The 22,553-nt window shown below is 40.5% G+C and overlaps 1 protein-coding gene across 1 annotated transcript in view; it reads left to right on the top strand.

Annotated features, from left to right (window-relative positions):
• Positions 1–428: 428 nt before the first annotated feature.
• Positions 429–22,553, top strand: part of SMARCA1 (SNF2 related chromatin remodeling ATPase 1) — a 35,696-nt gene continuing 13,571 nt past the window's right edge. Inside the window, exons 1-18 of the mRNA XM_021547871.3 lie at positions 429–547; positions 4,967–5,053; positions 8,089–8,255; positions 9,219–9,319; positions 9,441–9,541; positions 9,823–10,002; positions 11,308–11,463; positions 11,708–11,839; positions 12,538–12,606; positions 13,321–13,430; positions 14,088–14,314; positions 14,863–14,984; positions 15,365–15,517; positions 16,876–17,008; positions 17,954–18,102; positions 18,640–18,759; positions 21,195–21,305; positions 21,490–21,603. Coding sequence (XP_021403546.2) covers positions 467–547; positions 4,967–5,053; positions 8,089–8,255; positions 9,219–9,319; positions 9,441–9,541; positions 9,823–10,002; positions 11,308–11,463; positions 11,708–11,839; positions 12,538–12,606; positions 13,321–13,430; positions 14,088–14,314; positions 14,863–14,984; positions 15,365–15,517; positions 16,876–17,008; positions 17,954–18,102; positions 18,640–18,759; positions 21,195–21,305; positions 21,490–21,603 — 2,313 coding nt within the window. The 5' untranslated portion in view covers positions 429–466. The remainder of the gene's footprint in view (positions 548–4,966; positions 5,054–8,088; positions 8,256–9,218; positions 9,320–9,440; positions 9,542–9,822; positions 10,003–11,307; positions 11,464–11,707; positions 11,840–12,537; positions 12,607–13,320; positions 13,431–14,087; positions 14,315–14,862; positions 14,985–15,364; positions 15,518–16,875; positions 17,009–17,953; positions 18,103–18,639; positions 18,760–21,194; positions 21,306–21,489; positions 21,604–22,553) is intronic.

Raw genomic sequence — 22,553 nt, 5'->3', positions numbered from 1 at the left:
CCGCGGAGAGCCACCGAAACCTTCCGTTCTGGAAGGCGCTCATGACGGGGGGAGAGCCACCTTGTACAGGGGCAGATAGGACAAGGGGAAACGGCTTTAAACTAAGAGGAGAGATTTGGATTAAATTCTTTAATGCGAGGGTGGTGAGGCACTGACACAGGTTTCCCAGAGAAGCTGCGGCTGCCCCTGGATCCCGGGAGGTGTCCAAGCCCAGCTTGGGTAGAACTTAAGCAACCTGGGATAGCGTAAAGTGTCCCTGCCCGTGGCAGGGGGTGGAGCAGGGTGGAACAAGCGGCTCAGGAAGGGCCGCTGGCCCCAGACCAGGCTGCGGCGGAGGCTCGCTGGGAGCCGCGGAGCCGCTCGGGCGCGCGGCAGCGCCGCCCGGCCCGCGCAGCTATCGCGAGAGCCGCGCGCGAGGGGCGGTGGGCCGCCCCCGCCCCGCGGCTCCGGCGCCGCCGAGCTCAACATGGAGCCGGGCCCCGGCGAGGAGCCCCGCGCCTCCACGTCCGCCGCCACGGCCGCCGCGCAGGAGCCCGGCGCCGAGGAGGTACCGCTCCGCTCGGGGGGGCCCCTGCGGCTGCTGCAGCCGCTCGCCCCCTCCTGCAGCCCCCGCTCGGCCCGCGTCGCCTCGGCCCTGAGGCCGCCCGGGCCCCTCCGCCGCGGGCCGGCCCCGCCCGGACACGCCCCCGCCCCGCGCTGCCCTTGGGCATCGCCCGGCAGCGCCCGCGCCCTGCGGTGCCCCCGGCCCGGCGCTGCACCCCGGGGCCGGGGCCGGGGCCGTGCGGACCCGCGGCCGGCCCCGGTGCCGGACCCGCGGCCAGCCCCGGTGCCGGACACGCGGCCGGCCCCATTGCCGGACCCGCGGCCGGCCCCATTGCCGGACCCGCGGCCGGCCCCATTGCCGGACCCGCGGCCAGCTCCATTGTCGGACCCGCGGCCAGCCCCGGTGCCGGACACGCGGCCGGCCCCGGTGCCGGACACGCGGCCGGCCCCGGTGCCGGACACGCGGCCGGCCCCATTGCCGGACCCGCGGCCGGCCCCATTGCCGGACCCGCGGCCGGCCCCATTGCCGGACCCGCGGCCAGCTCCATTGTCGGACCCGCGGCCAGCCCCGGTGCCAGACCCGCGGCCAGCTCCATTGTCGGACCCGCGGCCGGCCCCTCTGCCGGACCCGCGGCCAGCCCCGGTGCCGGACCCGCGGCCAGCCCCTCTGCCGGACCCGCGGCCAGCCCCGGTGTCGGACCCGCCGCCGGCCCCATTGCCGGGCCCGCGGCCGGCCCCATTGCCGGACCCGCGGCCGGTCCCGGTGCCGGACCCGCGGCCGGTCCCGGTGCCGGACCCGCGGCCGGTCCCGGTGCCGGACCCGCGGCCGGCCCCATTGCCGGGCCCGCGGCCGGCCCCGGTGCCGGACCCGCGGCCGGCCCCATTGCCGGGCCCGCGGCCGGCCCCAGTGCCGGACCCGCGGCCAGCCCCTCTGCCGGACCCGCGGCCCTCGCGCTCCTGCGGGGGCCGTTCTCCGGAGCCCCCCGCCCTGCTGTTGCCTTTCCCGTGCCCCGGGAAAAGCCGGCCCGGAGCCGGCAGCTCCGGGCTCGGGAGGGCGGCCCGGAGAGTTGGCGGCTGACAGGGCTCAGGGCTTCCCTCTGCACATTTCGAGTTGTGCCCTGGTGCAGAATACCCCCCTGGAGAGAGCACGGATGGCTGCCAGCCGCCTCTCCCTAGTTTTTTGGAAGAAAGACACCAGGCATGTAGAAAGTGACGTATTCAGGTATCCTTGGAAACAGAACGAGATTTAACCCGAAGAATGTATCTTAGGAAAAACTAGTAGGAACGAGGACTGTACATCATATATTTGTGATACTGGAGAAAATTGTCATAACAGTACATTCAGGTGTTTTATCCCAGTTACTGACAGTCCATTTTGCCTGTAAAGAATGTTTGAAGCTTTATTTTATTATGTATACAAAAAGTTATGAGACACAGTGAAGTGCAGTCCTGAACTTTACTTGGTTGCTCAAAAGAAAATGTTTAAGGGCTCTTTATTGTATTCAGCTTACTCTGCAAAATGTAATGCATGTTAACGGTACAGTCACAGCATCTGCAGAACAGTGGCAGTCATGCAACCTGTTGTGCTCTGCTCCTCTCTCAGTATTTTCCTTCATAAACACTCTTTGTTGTGCTAACAGACTGCCTTACTGGCTATTTGGAAATGTATTTTCACCTTGTGAATGTGAGTTTAACGCGGAAGGAATCCCAATTATTCTTAGTGAATCTATTCACAGTTTTCAGTAGCACACGTTGCAAGAGTAAGGCAGCAGCAGTTCTTGTTCCCAGTTGTTTATTTAGGTGTTCATGGGGCCTCCTCACTTTGGGATTGTTAAACTTTCTGGATAGAAATCTCTCAGCCTGAATTTGGGAACTCTGTTTAGGGTAGTTTAATATTAGAGATTTCAAGGGGCGTGTTTTGTATCCTTGGAATACTCAGGATTTTTTGAAAGTGCTGTGTGGGTGCTCTAAGGTGTTTAAATGATGCCAGTTTTCAGGGGATTGTTTAATCTATAATGGAAATAGGATTTAGAGTAGAGACAAATTGTTACTGGTGAGTTTCCCGAGCTAAAAATGAAGCTACTTTTGTGGTGGTGAATTGCATTGACAACTGCTGTCCTGGTTCTTGGCAAGTCAGCCCTCTACCTGATTAAGTTATGTTCTTTAAAGTTTCTAGGGAAAAACTGTCAGACTTCTTGAAATATTTTATGTTCCTGTATTGTATAAAGGTACATGGTCCAGTTGTAAGGGGGAAGTATTCTTATTCATACCAAAATCTAGTAATTGTCAAGGTGTAGATTTTTGCAGTTCAGAGCATGCTGCAGAAGCAAGTTTGAGTATGATGCCTGCCCCTGCCTGCCTGGCAGCACTGGCACAGAGCAGTGCTTCAGTGAGCCTGCAGCATGCTCTGCCCGTGGTGAGGAGGAGAAGGGGCACAGGGATTCATGTTCATGCTTGTCTTTTCACTGCCTTTTGATAATGTCCTGTTACTTCTGATACTGTGGAGCCATCAATATTCAACAGAAACACTGCAATAAGAAGCTGTGGGGGTTAAGGGCAGTGTATTTTGTTTTCTCTTGAAGGGTGAGGTGTATGCTGTGATTTTATTGTGCTGTGGCTGCAGGAATATGTCAGCTCATTTAGTGTTACTTAGAAATACTTACTTCAGAATAAATTTGATTTGTATGCCACCATAAGTTTTATCCTTCTGGGATAAACTGAGTAAGAAGAGAACTGGCATTGCAGCTGTCTGCCTTGGGGCTTAGAAAGATAATATTGCATTGCAATTTACTTGGAAAACTTTCATTTTATGGGATTCTCATAATACCGAGTTGTTCTGCTTGAAGAAACTTCATACTTACCTGAGGGAGAGGCAGACAGCTTTTTTCCAGTAACACATATCTATCTAATTTATTTCTTGGGCAAGTGAGGGTGATGCCTGAAATGGCCTACTGTCAATTTGTTTTCATTTAAGGAACAATTTGATGCTTGAAGGACTGGACCTGATATTAGCAGTGTCAGTCTGTCTCTTTGGAGTGTATGTTGTTCAGTAATGTAAAGGAGGTGTGAATATATACTCTGAGCTCTGTGGCATGTTGGAGTAACTTTACTTTCTGAGATGAGCTGATTACCTGTGATTGAAGAACATTTAAATGAACAGAATATTTCTAATACTGCCTATTTGCAACATTTGGCCTTGCAAAGGTGAGCTGGAGAATTTATAAAAATCATTAAGCTGTCAAGCAGCTTCATTATACACTTAGTACTGTTCACCTCTGCAGAGAATTATGGCTTTGGGCCAAACTTGAAACAGTAATCTCTGACTTCAGCAAATATTCCTCCCATCTGCATGATTGTGGTTAAAGAAGAAGCTGGCATGTGTATTTATCAGTAACAGTTTGGAAACTTAAATACAATGTTGCTTGACAGATTTGTAAATATTTGGTACCATTTTGGCCTGGTTTTGCTACTTGTGCCTGAATACCTTAGGGTAATCATTATTTTAATGAATTTAATAGTAGTCTGATACTCAAAGCACTTAAAACAGATTTGTGCTCTGCACTGTTATATTTTATGCAGACATGCACTCTGGCAGCTCCTTCCAGTTTATTCAGAGCTTTTCAAAAACATTTTTAGAATTTAAAGCATCTCAAAATAGGTTTATTTTTATTTGCCTTATTTCAAAGACCAATTAGGAAAGTATTCCTTAATTAGGGGAAAAAAAATCTACCATTTAATAATTTTACCAATATACTTGTGGAAAACCTGCTTTGAATTTCACAATTGAAGACAGGTATGAATCTCATAAACTGCGAAAGTTACCTTTTAGTTACAATTCTTTAGATTTCTTTCATATATAGTAAATAAGGTGTTTGTTCAGCTATCTGAGAGCATACCATGGAGTTGTTGGTGCATGGATTGAGTTGGTTGGTTGTTTATTTTCCTAGATTTATGGTTAAGTGTAGTTAAGCTGTGTTTCCAGTTGAACTTGTGACTATTCATATAGGAGTGGAAACAGACAAAACCCAAATGAAGTGCAAGTGTTAGGGACTTACAATTAGGAATCTGACATTTAGAAACCAAAACTTTAAAATTTTTAAAAATACCTTTTCAAGATACTAAACTTAATTATGCATTTACAGTGAGATCTCTGTGAAAGATTAAACTTAGTGCTCTTTCAGTAATTTCTTTCAATTTGGATCATGTGTGTAGATATAAATATAAGGATCTTTAGTTTCATCGTGGCCATGAAGTTTTGCTTTAGGTGAAATGATATGATTTATACACTCATTTCATTTTGAAATTATTATTTTGGAAAAGAAAAATTATTGTTTTGCAGTTTGTAGGTTTGTTCAGTTTGATACATCTTGCTAAAAAAGTAAATAAACTAGTATTTATAAAATGTTTAACTTTTGAATTCCAGAAAAATGATCCCCCATTTCAACTCAAACTTCCTCCAAAGGCAGCGAGACCTGACAAAGAAGTTGACCCAGAATATGAAGAGAAGATGGTAAGTGCTTTCATGAGAAAACATACTGCAGCTTTTTATGATACTTGCTTGTTGGAGCAGGACCAGCAAGGACTTACTGCAGCCTGGATGTGTCAGAAAAGAAAAACAAATCCAAATTCATTTAGATGTCTAGGCCCATGTCATGTCTGCCACAGTGACTAACAGGTCAGGTAGTGGTAATCCTGTTAAATACTTCCCATTCTTCTGAGTATTTTTGTCTGCATGGTGTTTGGAGTTGTACACTATTTTTTATACTTGGTAGTTGTCAGTGGATTTTTGGTTTTGTGGTTTCTTTTTTAGTTATCCACACCCATTTGTGGTAAGGAATTCAATGCTATTTTTTATTTAGAACCCTGCCCATTTTGTTTTGAATTGGTCTCTACCAGTTTTATTTGATCAACTCCTTGGGTTGTGTCAGAGGCATCCTTAAGCTACTTCTTACTTAATTGAAATACTGAAGCTGCTACCAGTTTCTCTCATATAAAAACAAGGTTTTAAATATTTAAATGCCCCATAATATGTGTGCCATAACAATGCAAAAGAGGGTTTGTCCATGACACCATTGCTGGGAGCTTGTAGTACTGGAGAGGAGATGTAACAGGATAACTTCTGTGTGACAAAGAGGCAAAAGCCTGGAGGACTCCGTGGATGACAGTTGTAATAAGTTTTTGGTTTAAGCTGGTACTTCTGTCTTGTATTTTTAAAAAAAGATTTAATGTTAAATGGATGCCTAATTATAGAAAAGTCTGAAAGGACTTGATATCACAGAAGTCAGGGAAGAATATAACTATTAGATATAGAAAAATTGATACTTATGTGTATGAGCACCTCATTTATAGCCAAAGAGAAGAGCCACAGTGAATTTGTTCTTTGAGAATGAATTGAGTAAACAGCTAAACTTGTTTCACATGACTTTACAGCTTTCCTAAATTAGTGTTAGCTCAGTTGTCTTAAGAGGCAAAGGGATTAGATGCCAACAAAACTACCTTTTATCAGTTGTGCAGCTGTGAGCTAGACCTTTACTATTTTATCAAGACATACTGTTTATACTAAGCCCATAATATTGCAGGCAGAAAATTATATTGTTTCATTTAATATAGGTCCTTACCAACAATGATTATTTTGCCAAAGTGATCATGTATTACTTAACTATGAATCCTCTGAATTGATTTATTTTTATACTGATGATCATAAACATCAGTGCCTCAATTTCCCCCTTCTATAATTTTTTTTTCATAATGGTTTTACTTGGTATTTACGTTTTACTCGGTTGTCAGGTTAGTTAAAGAAATGGTGCAATAGTGATGCCAGGGGGGAGTAGCAGGAATTCTGTTCCCCAGGAGATCTCGGTGATGGGGAGAAGCAGGAGTTCTTTCCCCGGGAGATCTCGGTGATGGGGAGAAGCAGGAATTCTTTCCCCAGGAGATTTGGGTGAGGGGGGAGAAGCAGGAATTCTTTCCCCGGGAGATCTCGGTGATGGGGAGAAGCAGGAATTCTTTCCCCGGGAGATCTCGGTGATGGGGAGAAGCAGGAATTCTTTCCCCGGGAGATCTCGGTGATGGGGAGAAGCAGGAATTCTTTCCCCGGGAGATCTCGGTGATGGGGAGAAGCAGGAGTTCTTTCCCCGGGAGATCTCGGTGATGGGGAGAAGCAGGAATTCTTTCCCCGGGCGATCTCGGTGATGGGGAGAAGCAGGAGTTCTTTCCCCGGGAGATCTCGGTGATGGGGAGAAGCAGGAGTTCTTTCCCCGGGAGATCTCGGTGATGGGGAGAAGCAGGAGTTCTTTCCCCGGGAGATCTCGGTGATGGGGAGAAGCAGGAGTTCTTTCCCCCGATCTTGGTGCGGCCGTTCCTGTGCCGGCGGGTGGAGCGCTGCGGGAGGAGCGCAGCGCCCTCGCGTGGCGCCGTCGTGCCTTGCACGCCAGGACGGCTCTGCTGGGGCAGACCTGATTGCTGTTAGCGACCTGCAGAAAGGGGTCGAGTGTTCCTTGGAAAGGTCACGGTGCAGAGCTGCGGTTCACTCTGTCCTTTTTATCGTTATAAGTAAATGAGATCACATGGAAGGTGCCTTACATGGTGCAGTGTTACATGGTGCTTAGATTTCTCATAGAGAAACTGATAACAGTTGCATTCTCTAAGGTAGAATTTGCATTTTATCATATTTTTCTTTAAAGTGATGTCACATGTTTGTGGATATTCTCAGTTCAGTCAGAGAGAAAAAGAGAAAGATTTCTGCTAGGCTAAGCCTGGAAAAAAGTCAGAGAAAAATGTAAACAATCTATTATCTTGCTTTCCGTTCATATTGTTTATAGATATGTTCTACCACACTGACCTAAGTCCAGTGTACCAGTCAGGTGGCATGTTTTTACTTTAAGACCAATGGAATTAATGTTCACAGTGTTCTCTCTAAAAGAGAGAGGTGCTTTGAATAAACATTCATTTGCCTTCTGAAATCATACGAGTCATTTCACCCGTCCTTGGCTCAGCAGTGTCACATGTTATCTTCTTATATAAGGAAGGCCATATTTTGTTTTGCTGTGTTACATAGTGAAGTGCATGTGCTCCCCTGAGATGGCAAAACTGAAATGCTTGAAATTTGAAATCTGACAGCAAAATTCACAATCTTGAATGAAAGCATTTCAACCATTACTTCAGAAATAGTTCTAAAAGCAGAGCTACTACATTGTTATCTTTGATCAAATCCTGATAGCCTTGAAGCTGATGAAAGTTCTGCCACTGACAAGCAAGGTTAGGATTTCATCCCTTACTGTAAGTCCTAACTTTAGTTTTGTCTTTATCTTTTATAGACAAATATTAAAGCATCCCTTCACTACTGCTGGTGTGCCATGAAGCAGCTCTGTTTCACAACAGTTGTAGCCCTCTGAGTTGTCTAACATATGGTCTTGTTAGTCTTTCCTCTGATGAGTTGTTCTTATGAGTTACCTGAATTCTATTTCTTAACTTTTCTTCATAAAAATGTATTTTTGTTATCTGTTTTTCTTTTTTTTTTATTCTCTTCTCCACTTTGGAAACTAGAAAGCAGATCGAGCAAAAAGGTTTGAATTCCTCCTGAAGCAGACAGAACTTTTTGCACATTTTATTCAACCTGCAGCGCAAAAATCACCAACGTCTCCACTGAAAGTCAAGCTGGGACGGCCACGGATGAAGAAAGATGAAAAACAGAGTTTGATTTCAGCTGGGGAGTATGTTTTATTTTTATTTCTGACTTCTTACATGTCCACACAACTTAAACTTACATAATCTGTTTAGAGATTGTACGAAGAAATTGTACTTTCAGTAAATCCAGACAATTTCCTATTAGTGGTGCATCAATTTCTTCATAAGCTGATTGGTTTGAAAACATAATCTGCTCCATCAACGTAAGTTTTGTATCAGACATGCACTTTTAAAGCAAGTTGTCTGATTCTTGCCATGTAAAATGTTTTGGTCTGTATAGTGGGGTGACTTTGGAGCACACATATTGAATTTCTTGTGCATAATGCTGAAGGGGCACTCCAGAAATCCACCTGATGTGACCCAGCTGGTAGTGGACGTGTCAGTGGGACCAGGATGGGGCTAGTCCAGGTTATGACAAGGCAGTGTCCATGTAGTGTAGTGGGGATATTGGATCCTCAGCACCAACTAGCTCTTCTCACTGGCCTGACTAGTCTGTGTTAGTCTCTCTCACTGGTCTATGTTAATATTGCAGCAGAGCCTGCCTGTAATGCCTCTGAGAGGTCTTAAAATAATGGACAGCTATTTTTTTTTTAATGTTTGCAAAATGGCATTCTATTTTAGAAATTTTAATTTTTTAAAAATTTGAATATGTGATTTTTATGAACTTTGTAATTGTCAAGTAATTGAGTCTAAGGCCATCACTGATGTGTCTTGTATTTCTGTGTTGCTCATTAAAAAGTGCATCAGAGAGCTCATGATATTGTCACATTATAGCTGTGGCTCTGAAAGAGAGGGCTTCATATTGGCCTTTCTAATTAAAGCTAATAACTCCTAAGGAGTAACATGTTAACAGGATGAGAGTTTGGTCAGGATGCCAGAACATTCACACTGTGGGTCAGTGATTGCTTCTGTTGTAGTTTGTCTTTGGAGTTTGTGGCAGTGTTTTGAAGTGGTTTTGTTCACACATCAGTGTTGGGCTCTTTCTTCAGGTACCGCCACAGGCGCACGGAGCAGGAGGAGGATGAGGAGCTCTTGTCTGAGAGTCGGAAAACCTCCAATGTGTGTATTCGGTTTGAGGAGTCTCCTTCATGTAAGTGTGGTGTTAACAGTTCTCTGAGTGATCTGATGTAATTATTATCTGAGCAGATTGCAATTAAAAATTTCTATTTAGAATCAGTATTATTTTACTTAGAGGAATCTTACATTTACAGATGTGAAAGGAGGAACACTAAGAGATTATCAGGTTAGAGGTTTGAACTGGATGATCTCATTGTATGAAAATGGAGTTAATGGCATTCTGGCAGATGAAATGGTAAGCAGTAATATTTTGGATTTTTTGGTGGTAATTATTGAGCAAAATACAACATATAAATGCTTACAGTGTTTCATGTACGTGCAGTAGTATGCTTCATTCTACAACAGCCTGGTTTTTCAAATCTGAAGTTGTAATGAAAGAAATTCTATTGCAAACATTTTTTTATAGTTTGTTTTAAACAAGTGGCAGACTTACATAGTAAGGAAATGTTTTGAAAGTATTTCTCTATGTTATTTCACTTCAGCAGTTTTCTCCCCCCCCCCACTTTGTCAATGCAGGGGCTCGGTAAGACTCTGCAGACAATAGCTTTATTAGGCTATCTGAAGCATTACCGGAACATTCCTGGTCCGCACATGGTCCTGGTTCCAAAATCAACTTTGCATAACTGGATGAATGAATTCAAGCGCTGGGTTCCATCCTTACGTGCTGTTTGCCTTATTGGAGATAAAGATGCCAGGGTAAGTGTTTCACATTTCAGAAATACATGTGTTACTTGGCAAAAATATCAGTTGGGTGTGTGGAATTCTCCCTAAGCTATTTCCTTAATTACAGTATCTTTTAGTAATCTTTAACTACATTAATGTTGAAAATGCAAAATGTTATGCTTGTGACTATGAGGAAAAACTGAAAATCAGTAGATTAAATAATGGACTAGGAGCAGGGTACAGTCCTTTGAGTTGTCTATTTTTCTGTTGTCTTTCTCTTTGATTTTTGCACCTATTTTTTATCTGTCCCATATTTGTAATATGGCGGTGTGTACTCATTTTTCTTTATTGCACTCACTTTGTTACCCCTCTCTTCACCTTTTTTCATGTGACTTTTCCCACTCTTGTATTTTATAAGCCTGCCTGGCCTTGTAACTAGGATTCTGTTGTAGAGCTTTTCATCTTTCATTGTGAAGGCCTTAAAATAGACGTGGAATGTTTTTCTGACTGGAGGGGATGAATGAGCTGGATGTGTCTGTGAATTCTGTAGTTGCTCACATGGATTGCATGGCTGCCTGTTACTGCTTGAGGATGGAGAGGCTCTAGAAAGGGAATAGGAGCTGGCAGTGTGGCCAGGAAGGCCAGTGGCACCCTGGCCTGTACCAGCTATGGAGTGGCCAGCAGGACCAATGACTGTCCCGCCGTACTGGGCACTGGTGACATTGAGGTGCTGGAGGGTGTTCAGAGAAGGGAACAGAACTTAGGAGGAGCAGCTGAGGGAACTTGTTTTTGTAGGTGACAGGACAAGAGGAGATGGCCTCAGGTGCACCAAGGGAAACCTGTCTGCATGGCTTTCCTTGGGATGATGTTCTTTCATGTGAAAGGTTTTATATGCTTTGATGTGTGCCTTGCAAAACAGAGGTGGGACAGAGGAGGGAGGTATTTGGGGAAGAGAGAAGATAGTTGGGAGTGGGCTATGTAAGTTGTTTTGATACGCTTTTGTGGATTGTATCTTTGGACAGGTTAATTCAGAAGTTTTTTTTTTCCCTTTTGGTTGTAGGTACTCTATTTGAATTACAGAGAAATGATGCTGAAGAGAAAATAGCTAATTTACAGTAGGAACTAATTTGTGTTTTGCTTAACTCCAGCTTTTTCTGTGCTTGTGGTACAAAGGATTGAAGGCTTTTATTACAGTAACTTCCAGTTACTGAGAAGATGTTTCAGTTTTTGGTGTGCTAGTTTAGTGCATCAGTGACGGTGGTGGAGGCTGCTTTCCCTGAATGCCATAAAAATTGTTCACATTTATAAGTATTTACTAATCCAGTTTTTCTGCTCTAGGCTGCATTTATCCGTGATGTTATGATGCCTGGTGAATGGGATGTTTGTGTTACATCATATGAAATGGTAATTAAAGAGAAATCAGTCTTCAAGAAATTTAACTGGAGGTACCTGGTAATTGATGAAGCCCACAGAATAAAGAATGAGAAATCTAAGGTAAATTTAAAATTGTTTGATACTTGGAAGTTAGTTCAATACAAAAAGATGCATCTGATTTGAGCAGATTTTAAGTGTTAGATGTGTTTTTTTTTAAAGTAGAAGTAATAAGCTATTGGGAGGTAAATGTGAATTTCATAGGTAGCTCACTGTCTCTAAGTTTAATTGACATTGTTTTAGGTTTCAAAAAATGATTCACTGTGCCTTAGTGTAGATGGTGTTGATAACTATGTTGTGTTTCCAGCTGTCAGAGATTGTACGTGAGTTCAAGACAACGAATCGATTGCTGCTTACAGGAACTCCTTTACAGAATAACCTCCATGAGCTGTGGGCATTACTCAATTTCCTTTTACCTGATGTCTTCAATTCTGCAGATGTAAGTTGATGTTTGGAAGTACAGTGTTGTTAATTTTGATTCCCAGGCTGCTGTCAGTAGAAGAATGACCAGCCTAGTAGGAGATGGATGTTGTGCATGACCCAGGTTCAGGGAAAGCTCTGTGGCTTACTGTAGACTACTTTTCTTACTCTACCTAGGTAAAATTATGCATTCTGATGGTGTGGATGAGGCCTCAGACCATTAATAGCAAATACAGTACTTAAATAGACCAAGAATTATGCAAAAATTGAGACAGCAAGTAGCAAGAATATAAAGCATCCAAATAGGCATAAGCCTTTTTTTTAAATTTAGAACTTGAGTAATCTTTCTTCTCTTGTGCTATTAATGTTTCTTTATGCTTTTATTACTTGCTTATGTTGTCCATCTGATTTTCTTAAGGATTCAAGTTGTTTTTTTTTTAACTTTTTGCCCCATTATCACATAAGCACTGAAGGGAAGCAGTTAGAAAGTTGTTGTGTATTAAGCAGAGTAGAATGGTATTTTGTCTGCAGAGTGATGCACTTGACTCAAATGTTAAAACATACCGGGGACATGGCCCAGAATTGCAGACTGAGTTTTCTTTCACAGAAGTAATTTGTCTCAAGATTTATGGCACTCTGTGTTGGAATGAAAGAGAGTGTCTGTTAAAAGTACAGATGATAAACTGTTTATACCAATTGTGCTGTTTCTCACCACAGGATTTTGACTCATGGTTTGACACTAAAAATTGTCTTGGTGATCAGAAACTTGTGGAAAGACTTCATGCTGTAAGTAATTAAAGCTGTAATCACATGTCATCATTAGCATGCACACTGTAAAGAAGAAAATCAGATTATTTTCCCCTTCATCTCAAAGTTGAAAAGATGAACATGAAGGTCTTTAGAAGAATTTGCATGAATTAACCTTCCTATCATAGGTACTACTTCTTTTGTGTTACTGTTTGAAGCAGACAAAATCTGAACATTAAATATGGAAATAAAGAATTTTGACATCTTTTTGAAATTATTTTTATTGTGAAAAGTACACTGATACACATCATGCTAATCTGAATAAAGGCATTCCTTTACCTTTGTTTTACTGTGAATGAGATAAGACTTTTTTGCAGTAGCAAAAGAGCTCAGAGAAACTACAGTGTACATTGCTTATACTTGAAATGTTGGTGTGTTTTGTCCCTGCTACTGGAAATGAAATGGGGCTTATGTAAAAAGGATTAAATTTGATAAACTTACAGGTTTTGCCCCTTCTTAAGATAACAACTGGGATCATCATGGCAATCCTTATATAGGGATACACATATTTATGTGTGAGTTTAGTCATTACTGGACAACTTTGTTCTGCAGAATTTTTCTCACGGAGTCCCCATGACAGCAATAGATACTGACTATTTCTGAATACATATCAGATAATTAAATCTGTTAGTTTTGTATTTGTGGCAGTCAATTTTATACATTTATCTATGTAAAACATCTTAATTTGTGTAGGTTTTGAAGCCATTTCTCTTACGTCGCATAAAAGGTGAAGTAGAAAAGAGTTTGCCTCCAAAGAAGGAAGTAAAAATTTATCTTGGGCTCAGCAAAATGCAGAGAGAATGGTGAGTTATTTACATCAAAGTAAGATTCTTTTCTGATAAACACTATAGCTCTTCACACTGATACTTTTTCTCCTTACAACTGCATGTTCAGACAGATTGAGAAAATTACTTACAGCTGTCTTAGGGCTTTTGTAAAAAATGCACAAGTTTCAGAGAGCTCAGGAAGGGTAATGAAAAGCACTGGGAGGATGAAAGCAGAAACTTTTTTCCTTCCTTAAGTCTATTTGAAAGAACAAATACGTCCTAAGCTTCCTCCTTTGATCCAAGTTTGTATGCACCAAAACGTCTTTCCTGAAATTAAAAAAAACCTTGAGGAGCTACATACCCAGAAGAGACATGGGACAAGGAGCAAGGTCAGTGTAGCAGTTTCTGTCAAATAAGTGATATTTTTAATCCACTTTGTACTGCTAAAATGAAAGTGTAAAATAATCCAGTGAATGTCAGATCATTGTCACTCGCGGAGAGATTCCCTTTCATATTTAGGTATGAATTTAGAAATCTTTATTATCAGTCAGATGTTTCATAATCATATAGCTCATTGTTATATAAACAAAGCCAACACCCACATCAAGAAATACGGATTGGGATATTGCAGGGTTTCATTCATTGATTCAGATAAAAGCCAAAAGTTGTTCAAAACTGCCCTTAAAACCTCAGGTATACCAGGATCCTGATGAAAGATATTGATATCCTGAATTCAGCTGGCAAAATGGATAAGATGCGTCTGCTGAATATTCTGATGCAGCTGCGGAAGTGCTGTAACCATCCTTACCTGTTTGATGGTGCTGAGCCCGGCCCTCCTTACACCACTGACACCCATCTCATCACCAACAGTGGTAAAATGTTAGTTCTGGACAAGCTGCTGGCAAAACTCAGAGAGCAGGGTGAGTACTGTTTATGGACAGCAGTGGTCTGAATGCTCCTTCTGAGTTAAATTAGCTTTCAAAAACAGCACAGCTTTAGCCTTTCCTGCAGTGAATATATTCATCACTTTCTGTCAGGTTTTTGTTGAAAATTAATTTTCTGTAGATCTTAACACATGAAGGGAAAGAAGTCTTATGAGAATGATGAGTAATACTAAAAGTATGGAGAAGCAGAAGGAAAGGAAGAGTAGAGCCTCCCTTCTCGTTTCTCTAAGAAAATTTCTGATGATAGGATTATTTCATCTATGTGCACCAGTCAGCACCAGGTTTCCTTACAGTGGCTTTAAGTGTTCTGCTTCTTTGGTTGTATATTTCTCTTCTATAATTTATCAGGTAATATTCTTGAGTGGTTAAATCACTACCAGAAAAGTAACTTGAGAAGAAAGACTTATTTAAGTTAGGCATAGTACTGAATATTTCACATAAATTCTCAGTCATGTTCTGTAGTAGCTCTGTGATAAGATCCATGTGAAAACATAAAATGAGTATTAAAACCTTTGTTCTGTCAGGTTCCAGAGTTCTGCTGTTCAGTCAGATGACTCGTTTGCTGGATATTTTGGAAGACTATTGCATGTGGCGTGGTTATGAGTACTGCAGACTTGATGGGCAGACACCACATGAGGAAAGAGAGGTGGGAAAGTTGTATGTAAACAAGAAAAGCTTTGTGTTAGGTTAATAAGTTATTATTTATGTATATGTATGTAGCCACATCATTGTTTAAAGTAAAGCAGAAATGCTACAGTTTTTCAGAGGCTGCTAAGGGAATGTTTTTCCTAACCTAAGTCCACAGTATGTTTCATCTGATCCTCAGCTAAATGAGAAATACAGTATATTGTGGAGTCAATATGGATTTTCTCACCTGTCCAGACATACAGTTTCTTACTTTGATAAAATTCTTTTTTATATTAAAATAGTGTAAATTTAAAAGAAATTTAATTGGAAAGCCACCAACAGGCTGGAAAATTGTTTGAAATATCTGATATTTCAGTGACACTTTTTTTCCCCTTTCAGGAAGCAATTGACACATTTAATGCTCCCAACAGTAGTAAATTCATTTTCATGCTGAGTACCAGAGCTGGAGGTCTTGGAATTAATTTGGCAACTGCTGATGTGGTTATTCTCTATGATTCAGATTGGAATCCTCAAGTAGATCTGCAAGCCATGGTGAGTTAACTCCCTAATACACATTTGTTTGTTTAAGTTGTCAGTGTTCTATTTTGTATAATTGCTTTCAGAACTTGCACTTTTGTTATTTTTCTTTACTTGTTGTATACACAAGTCAATATGAAGAAGCAAAGGAATTGAATAAAAGGGCATGAACAGAATTTGTGGAGGAAATTGTAGATTTTTGCCTGTAAATATTTGTCTTAATTATTTTCATAATGAGAGTTACTTCTATCAAAATACTGTATCAGTATTGTTAATAGAAGCATAGAATTATTCTTAGTTCTGTTTTTTCAGAAGAGTACAGTCAATGAATAACAGAGGACTGCTTCCAAAAGAATAACAGATAATTAAAAGCATGCAGCTTTATATTTCTCTCATTTTGGAAGTTTATGGTTTTACTTTTTGTTTTTGCATAAGCATAAAGGCATTTGGTGGTGATGCTGGGTTGGGAAGTTACCATTGAGTTAAACCTACTAAAATCTTCTCTTTCTGAGTGCTGAATGTAAAAAAAAATAGTCTGTAATTTATTTTATATGGAATAAAACTCATGTGGTCCTTCTTGCATGATTAGCAGGGTGGGTATTTGTTTAGTGGTTTGTAATTTTTAATTTTCTTTTAATGCACTTCAACACATCAAATATTTAATATCCATAGCTCATCCTTTAGAGATATGCATGTTGACTGCCAATAGTTGACCAACTTCCTGGAGACTGTAAGTGTTATTTGTGAACTTCAGTAGGGTTTGCAGGAAGAAGTGAATATTATGCAGGAGAGTAAAAGATTCAACAACTCATGTTTAAAGAGAAAATCCTGGTACCCTCAGCTTGAAGGACAGCTGTTTAACTTTTGATTTAAAAGGACATGTTTTCCAGAGAGGACAAACACATGTTTTGTTACAAATGAGTATAGTGTGACAGTCATAAAGCTTGTTTTCTGGCTTGGGACTAGCACAGTGTTGGAGCTGTGGCTGCAGGAACTCTGCACATGGAATTAATGTGCTCAAGCCAGGGATGCAGATATAATTTCCTGTGTCAAGTGAGAGATTCAGTTGAAAACAATACAAATGTGTGCATGTATGTACTGTTGTATGTCCACTTCCCATCTGCAGTCTGGACAGACATTCAGTTATCTTCATTTACAATGAGGGAGATGCATTTATTGCTATGGAATGATTCAAAAATATAATAGCCAGGCATAAGTAAATATTAGAATACTGGTTTTACAGTGATCTGTGCTTTTGAATAGGCAAGGGACCAAGAAGTACAATGCTAGTTTAAGGCTGCTGTTTCTGCAAGCTAACTGTGTATTGCTTGTGAGTTCTTGTTGCTGAACACTCATTGATTTATGTTTGTTAGGATCGTGCGCATCGTATTGGTCAAAAGAAACCAGTACGGGTGTTTCGACTTATCACTGATAATACTGTTGAAGAGAGGATTGTAGAAAGAGCTGAAATAAAACTGAGACTGGACTCTATAGTTATACAACAAGGTATCAACTGCTATATATGTTTGTCTGCAACAGAATTGTTCAGTCCCTTAAAGTACGGTTAAATAACTGTACAAATGTACAGTGTTAGAGAAAGCAGGCCTTGTGTATAATGGCAGTGTATTAAATCAACCTAATGTGCAAGGTATTCACTTGTTCAGCTGGATTATTTTTAAATTCTGTTTTCCTGATTAATGTAGACATGGACTTGCAATGAGTCTAAATGAGGAAAGTAGACTACAGTTGAATAGATGTTACTTAGTTTTGTGGTATGTTAAAAAGAAAAAAAAGCAAATCAGGTATGTTCCATGGCAGTTGAAATAATAATATACATATGCTTCTTACCACATGAGAGTTAACTGAACAATAAAACACCTTTGTGTATTTTTGTTTGGAAGCACTTAGAGGAATAGTTTGGCAAAACTAAGGTACTCAAGCTAAGTTTTTAGGGTTGTTTGTATTTACTGAAGGGTGGGATACTGAAAGGATGATGGTCAGAATTTTGATAGCATGAGAAGAGATAGGATTAGTGAAATATTGGGACAGCAATTAAATTTTGGGAAGAATAATTAGAAAATTGGGTTGAAATCGGTGATGTAAATGTTGAAAATGTCAAGCACTTTGTAGTGGCTAGTAGAGAATACATTGTAGTTTTTCATCTTGAGATAAGATTGTGACCTTAAAAGTTGAGCTAACTTTGTAAGAATAAGAACTTGTAAAATTTGGATTATCTAAATGTGAAATCTTTTTTGTTATGGCTTGAGTCAAAGTTGTTTTTTAATTTCCTGACTTCTGTTTATTTTCATCTTGAGTGAAATGTATTTTTTCTGTATGGTTGTTCTGTTTTTCCTTTCTTGTTCTGTCAGTGAAGTAAAAAAAATCCACTGCTTGCACGGTCCTACTAGAACTGCCATATTATAACTGTCAACATATTCCTTGTGATTGTAGGAAGGCTTATAGACCAGCAGTCCAACAAACTGGCAAAAGATGAAATGCTGCAGATGATCCGGCATGGAGCCACACATGTGTTTGCTTCCAAAGATAGTGAGCTGACAGAAGAAGATATAACCACTATTCTAGAAAGAGGTGAAAAGAAGGTTAGAGACCTGTTTAATATGGAATTCAAAATACCTATGCAGAAAATGGAATAAGATCTATTGTTACTTTACTATTTGTGCAGACTTAAAATATTATGGAAGTTTTGAAGAAGTAGAATTAGTGATTGTAATTATTTTCAAGGTTCATGCTGTGTGCATCATAAGCACTGCCAATAATTTGGACAGACACAAAGTCTTTATGGAACTTCATGAGCTAATAGATAGCTCTATGAAGAAATGAACTGCCATTTCAGCTCCAAGGAGATGGGCATAAATTTAATTTAAATTTTAAAGTTAAATTCTACAGTTGTAGGACTACATCCCAGCATAATCAATTCAGTTTAATGGAGAGTCTTGAAGTCAGATTGCTCTAAATTGAAAAAGACAATGGTATCTCTCTTTGGAAGAAAGTATAAATAAAAGTTAAAATCAGAAAGAAGATATTGAGAATGTTGAAGTAATGATAAAAGCTATTTTTTTTTTCAGAAAAGATTAAATAGCTTGAATGAGCCTAAAAATACCTTCCTCTCATTTTAGACAGCTGAAATGAATGAACGATTGCAGAAAATGGGAGAGAGCTCCCTACGAAATTTCACTATGGACACAGAGATGAGCCTATATAACTTTGAAGGTGAAGATTACAGAGAAAAACAAAAGGTAATTTTTTGTAGCATTTAAGACTTCAGTTTAAATGTGCAAGCTTAAAAGCCATACTATAAATGCTATGACTATGAAGGTTTCTAGATTCTAGAGAAGTAAGAAACTATGGAAAAATTCATTTCACTGTGCCTGGGCAGTAATTTTAAACTACTGAATTTTTTTTAAACTACTTTCAGCCCCACTGTTTTCTTCATGGCAGAATCCGATAACGTTGCTGAGATGTTATTCCTTCTGTAATGAACCACTGTGTTGCATGTACTATACTGCTATATGCTATAGCAGTACTATACTGCTGCAGTCAGTATTATTTTGCTGTTGTATAACTAAGGTGAACAAACAGGCCTGATAATTAGCTTTTATGTGGATCTTGGACTTGAGTCTATTTTTATAGTGAAGGTTTGTCTCAGTTTGAAAGACAAGTGTCTGCAAAGGAAGGCAAGAACCTCCCTTGGGCTAGAAAATGTAGACCCCTTACCTCTGATTTACTATAATTTGAAATGAGGGGGCTCTCAGGCAAAGATATGAGATAGAAATAACAGTTCTTTACTAGTAGGTGTAACAAGGCACCAACAAACACCAAGAGCCCTGGCATTAACAAGAAGCAGAACCAGGAGCCCAGCAGGATTTGAGGAGCACCAGGCTGGGCTGGCAGGATGTGTTGGCAGGCAGGGGTGCGGGGCTGCGGTGCAGCGAGAGCAGTGCTGGAGACACAGCAGGAACGAGCACGGCAGCCAGGCTCCCAGCAGGGCAGGGAGAGGCAGGCTCAGGATCCCAGGCACCCGAGCAGGTGGGGATAGGTCCCTCTTTCAGTGAAGTAGGTGCCAATAAGGTCCCAGTTCAGTGGCTGCTCTCACAAGCAGAGGCTCACCCGTGTCAGAAGCAGCAGCTCTGGCTGGGCTCTGGTGGCAGCAGTGATTTCCCTCCCCCAGGCAGCAGCTCCAACCTCCAAAGCTGGGAGAGAGGGAGCCTGCAGCTGCCCCAGCCTCCTCTTTTACCTGCCCAGTTCCAGAGGTAATGTCTGTCCCTCAGAGAGAAACTCACAGATAAGGGAAGAGCAACCAGATGCCTTCCCCCCATGAGCTTGGCCACAGAAGCTAGGGACTTCTTATAATATGAGGGAAGCTGGACTAGACAAAATGCAGGTCAAGCCTATATGGTTAAAGCTACATTCTCTGTTTATTGTCTAAAAGATGGCAGTTTATATACACTTCAATATAGTTTACAGATTGTGAGCACACTATCATTGGTCAGCAAACATTGTTTGCCTTTGCTTTGAGGTGGTCAGAGTTCTGCACTATAGCTCTACACTAATTCACACCCAGAAAACCTATTAACACTGTGGTTACCTTAAAGTAATTTCTAACTGCACAACAACTATTTTCTTACTACGCCAAAGGCTTCCAGGCCCCACCAAGGCCGCTTATCAGAGGCCTAGTCTGGGGGTAGCTCAACCTTCACTCTAAATACAAAATCATGTCCTGTCTCTCTCAGAAATCTGGTAACGGGCCACTTGTTTTGTTTTTCTTAAATACCCCGTTGTTAATGTTTTCTAGCAATTTATGGGAAAAAAGAATTCTCTAAGTAAAAAGAAACAAAAGGAAAGAAACCTAGCCCCCAACAAAGTTTTAGTTTGTACATTGATTTTACTTAATAATAGAAGGATTGTCCATACAAAGAGGTATTACTCAATCCCACAGTGTTTGCTTTGTGTCCCTGTTTTGTACAAGATGTATATTGAAGATGTCCTTAAGGTCTTACTTGGAATCAGATTTGTGAATTCTTACTTGTTAACTACAAAATACCCTTCTAACTCTGGCTTTTATTGATTTTGAAAAAACATCTAGAAAAATAAATTGTTTGATGAGAATATAGTACAGTGTGTGGGTATACACATAAAACTCTTTGTGTTGATAATTTCATTACAAGAAGTGGGTTAAATACTGCATAGTATGAAATAACATTAAGGATTTAGTTAAGATTAATTGATTGCTAATGGCTTTTTTGTCTGAGTTGTAGCCTTTATAGAGGTTTTTCATTGTGATATTTAGAAGAGAAGCAATTTATATCACAAGAAATTAGAGAATTCAGAGCCCAAGTCTTCAGTCCTTCCATTGTGTTTTGGTAGATGGAGTCATAACCCTACTCAGGTGTCTGAAATACTTAGAATACTGTAAAATAATCTGTTCTTGCCACTGCACTACCTTACTCGTCTTGTGTATTATCTTTTAAGTGCCTAAATATTTGTTATAATCAGCTATAATTTTTAGCTTATTTTTGAGCTCTATTGTAGTATCCAAATTATTGAGCATAATCATTAGATTTGCTGTGCAGAAATACATTCCTGTTTTGCAATGCCATATTAGTCATTATTCTTGTGACTTTAGAGAAGCAGACAGTTACTTAAGTAGCTTTTTATTCTGTTCTGTGAGTAGCTGAGCATGATGGAATGGATTGAGCCTCCAAAAAGAGAACGCAAAGCCAATTATGCAGTGGATGCTTATTTCAGAGAAGCCCTACGTGTCAGTGAACCAAAAGTCCCAAAGGTAAGAAGGTGGCAAGTGTGGAAGGGTTTTATGTTGTTCTTTTGCTCCTCCTCTTCTATGCTGCATCACTGGCTATACCCCTGTATATTTACAAAGTTATGTGTTCACTGCTGCTGAATTATGATAGTTTACTTGCAGAAAAATTAAGCTTCTATAATGTTGATTTATCTGTATGTTTTTGAAGGCTCCACGACCTCCAAAACAACCAAATATTCAGGATTTTCAGTTTTTCCCACCACGGTTATTTGAACTTCTGGAAAAAGAAATTCTGTATTACCGTAAAACTATAGGATATAAGGTAATGCATATTTTTCTTTTCAAATCGGTGAAATGTATTTGTATCCCTTTTTGTAAATTTGTTGCAACTTTGGCTTGTCAAGTTATTGTGAAAGAAATGGCTTAAAGCCTCTATTCTTCTGTTTCTCTTCCAATGAGGAGCAGAAAAAATAATCTGTTGTTCTTTCCTTCACTAAAAATTCTACATCTGTGTAGTTTTGTGTTTTGTGGTGGATTCCTAACAATAAAATAGAGTAGAAGAAGGAAAGACAGTTCTGATGCTTCATATGCTCAAAACCAAAGGTGTGCCATATGGTCTAAGGTGAGGATAATTTGGCTAATATAAAGTTTATGTTCAGAGTATGATTTTTTGGTGAAAACTCTTGTATGTCTTATTTAGAAAATAAGATAATAGTGATTTTGTATTGATATGAAGGTAATTAAAATAACATCAGTTTTCTTTGGATTTGAGTAGGATATAAAAGGTTTAAAGGCATGGAGAAGTCTGAATGTATTACTACTACAAAAAGGAAACAAGACAACAGATTTCTCAATTTTCCTTTTATTTTTTCTTCTTACTGTGCCTTAGCTGAATTTTTCCCTTTTCCCTGCTGACATAACTGGACAAGCAGTGAACAGATTCTGTTATCCTTACACGGGCCAGTATTGATTGAGTAAACCAAATGGATTCTCTACTTCTAGCCAGACATGTCTGTAACTTCCTTTAAAAAGCCTCGGGTTTTGTGACAGGTTGCAAGAAAAAAAATCATCTAAAAATGTGTTGGAGAACATAAAATTGTCATACAAAGCAACAGATAGAAAATTTGTGAGAGTAGAATTAATATTAGCAAAATGTATTTTTAAGAAAAAGCAGAAGGTTTTTAGAATCTTGTTTGTAGCCAAAATAAATTCATGGGGATGTCAGGATAGAATTAAGATAGGTATGCAATTAGTTTAGGGAAAGACTTTATT

The sequence above is a fragment of the Lonchura striata genome, chromosome 14, assembly GCF_046129695.1.
Source record: "Lonchura striata isolate bLonStr1 chromosome 14, bLonStr1.mat, whole genome shotgun sequence".
Classification (NCBI taxonomy): domain Eukaryota; kingdom Metazoa; phylum Chordata; class Aves; order Passeriformes; family Estrildidae; genus Lonchura; species Lonchura striata.
The sequence above is the reverse complement of the archived record's forward strand: the minus strand, read 5'-3'. Positions and strand labels throughout refer to the sequence as shown.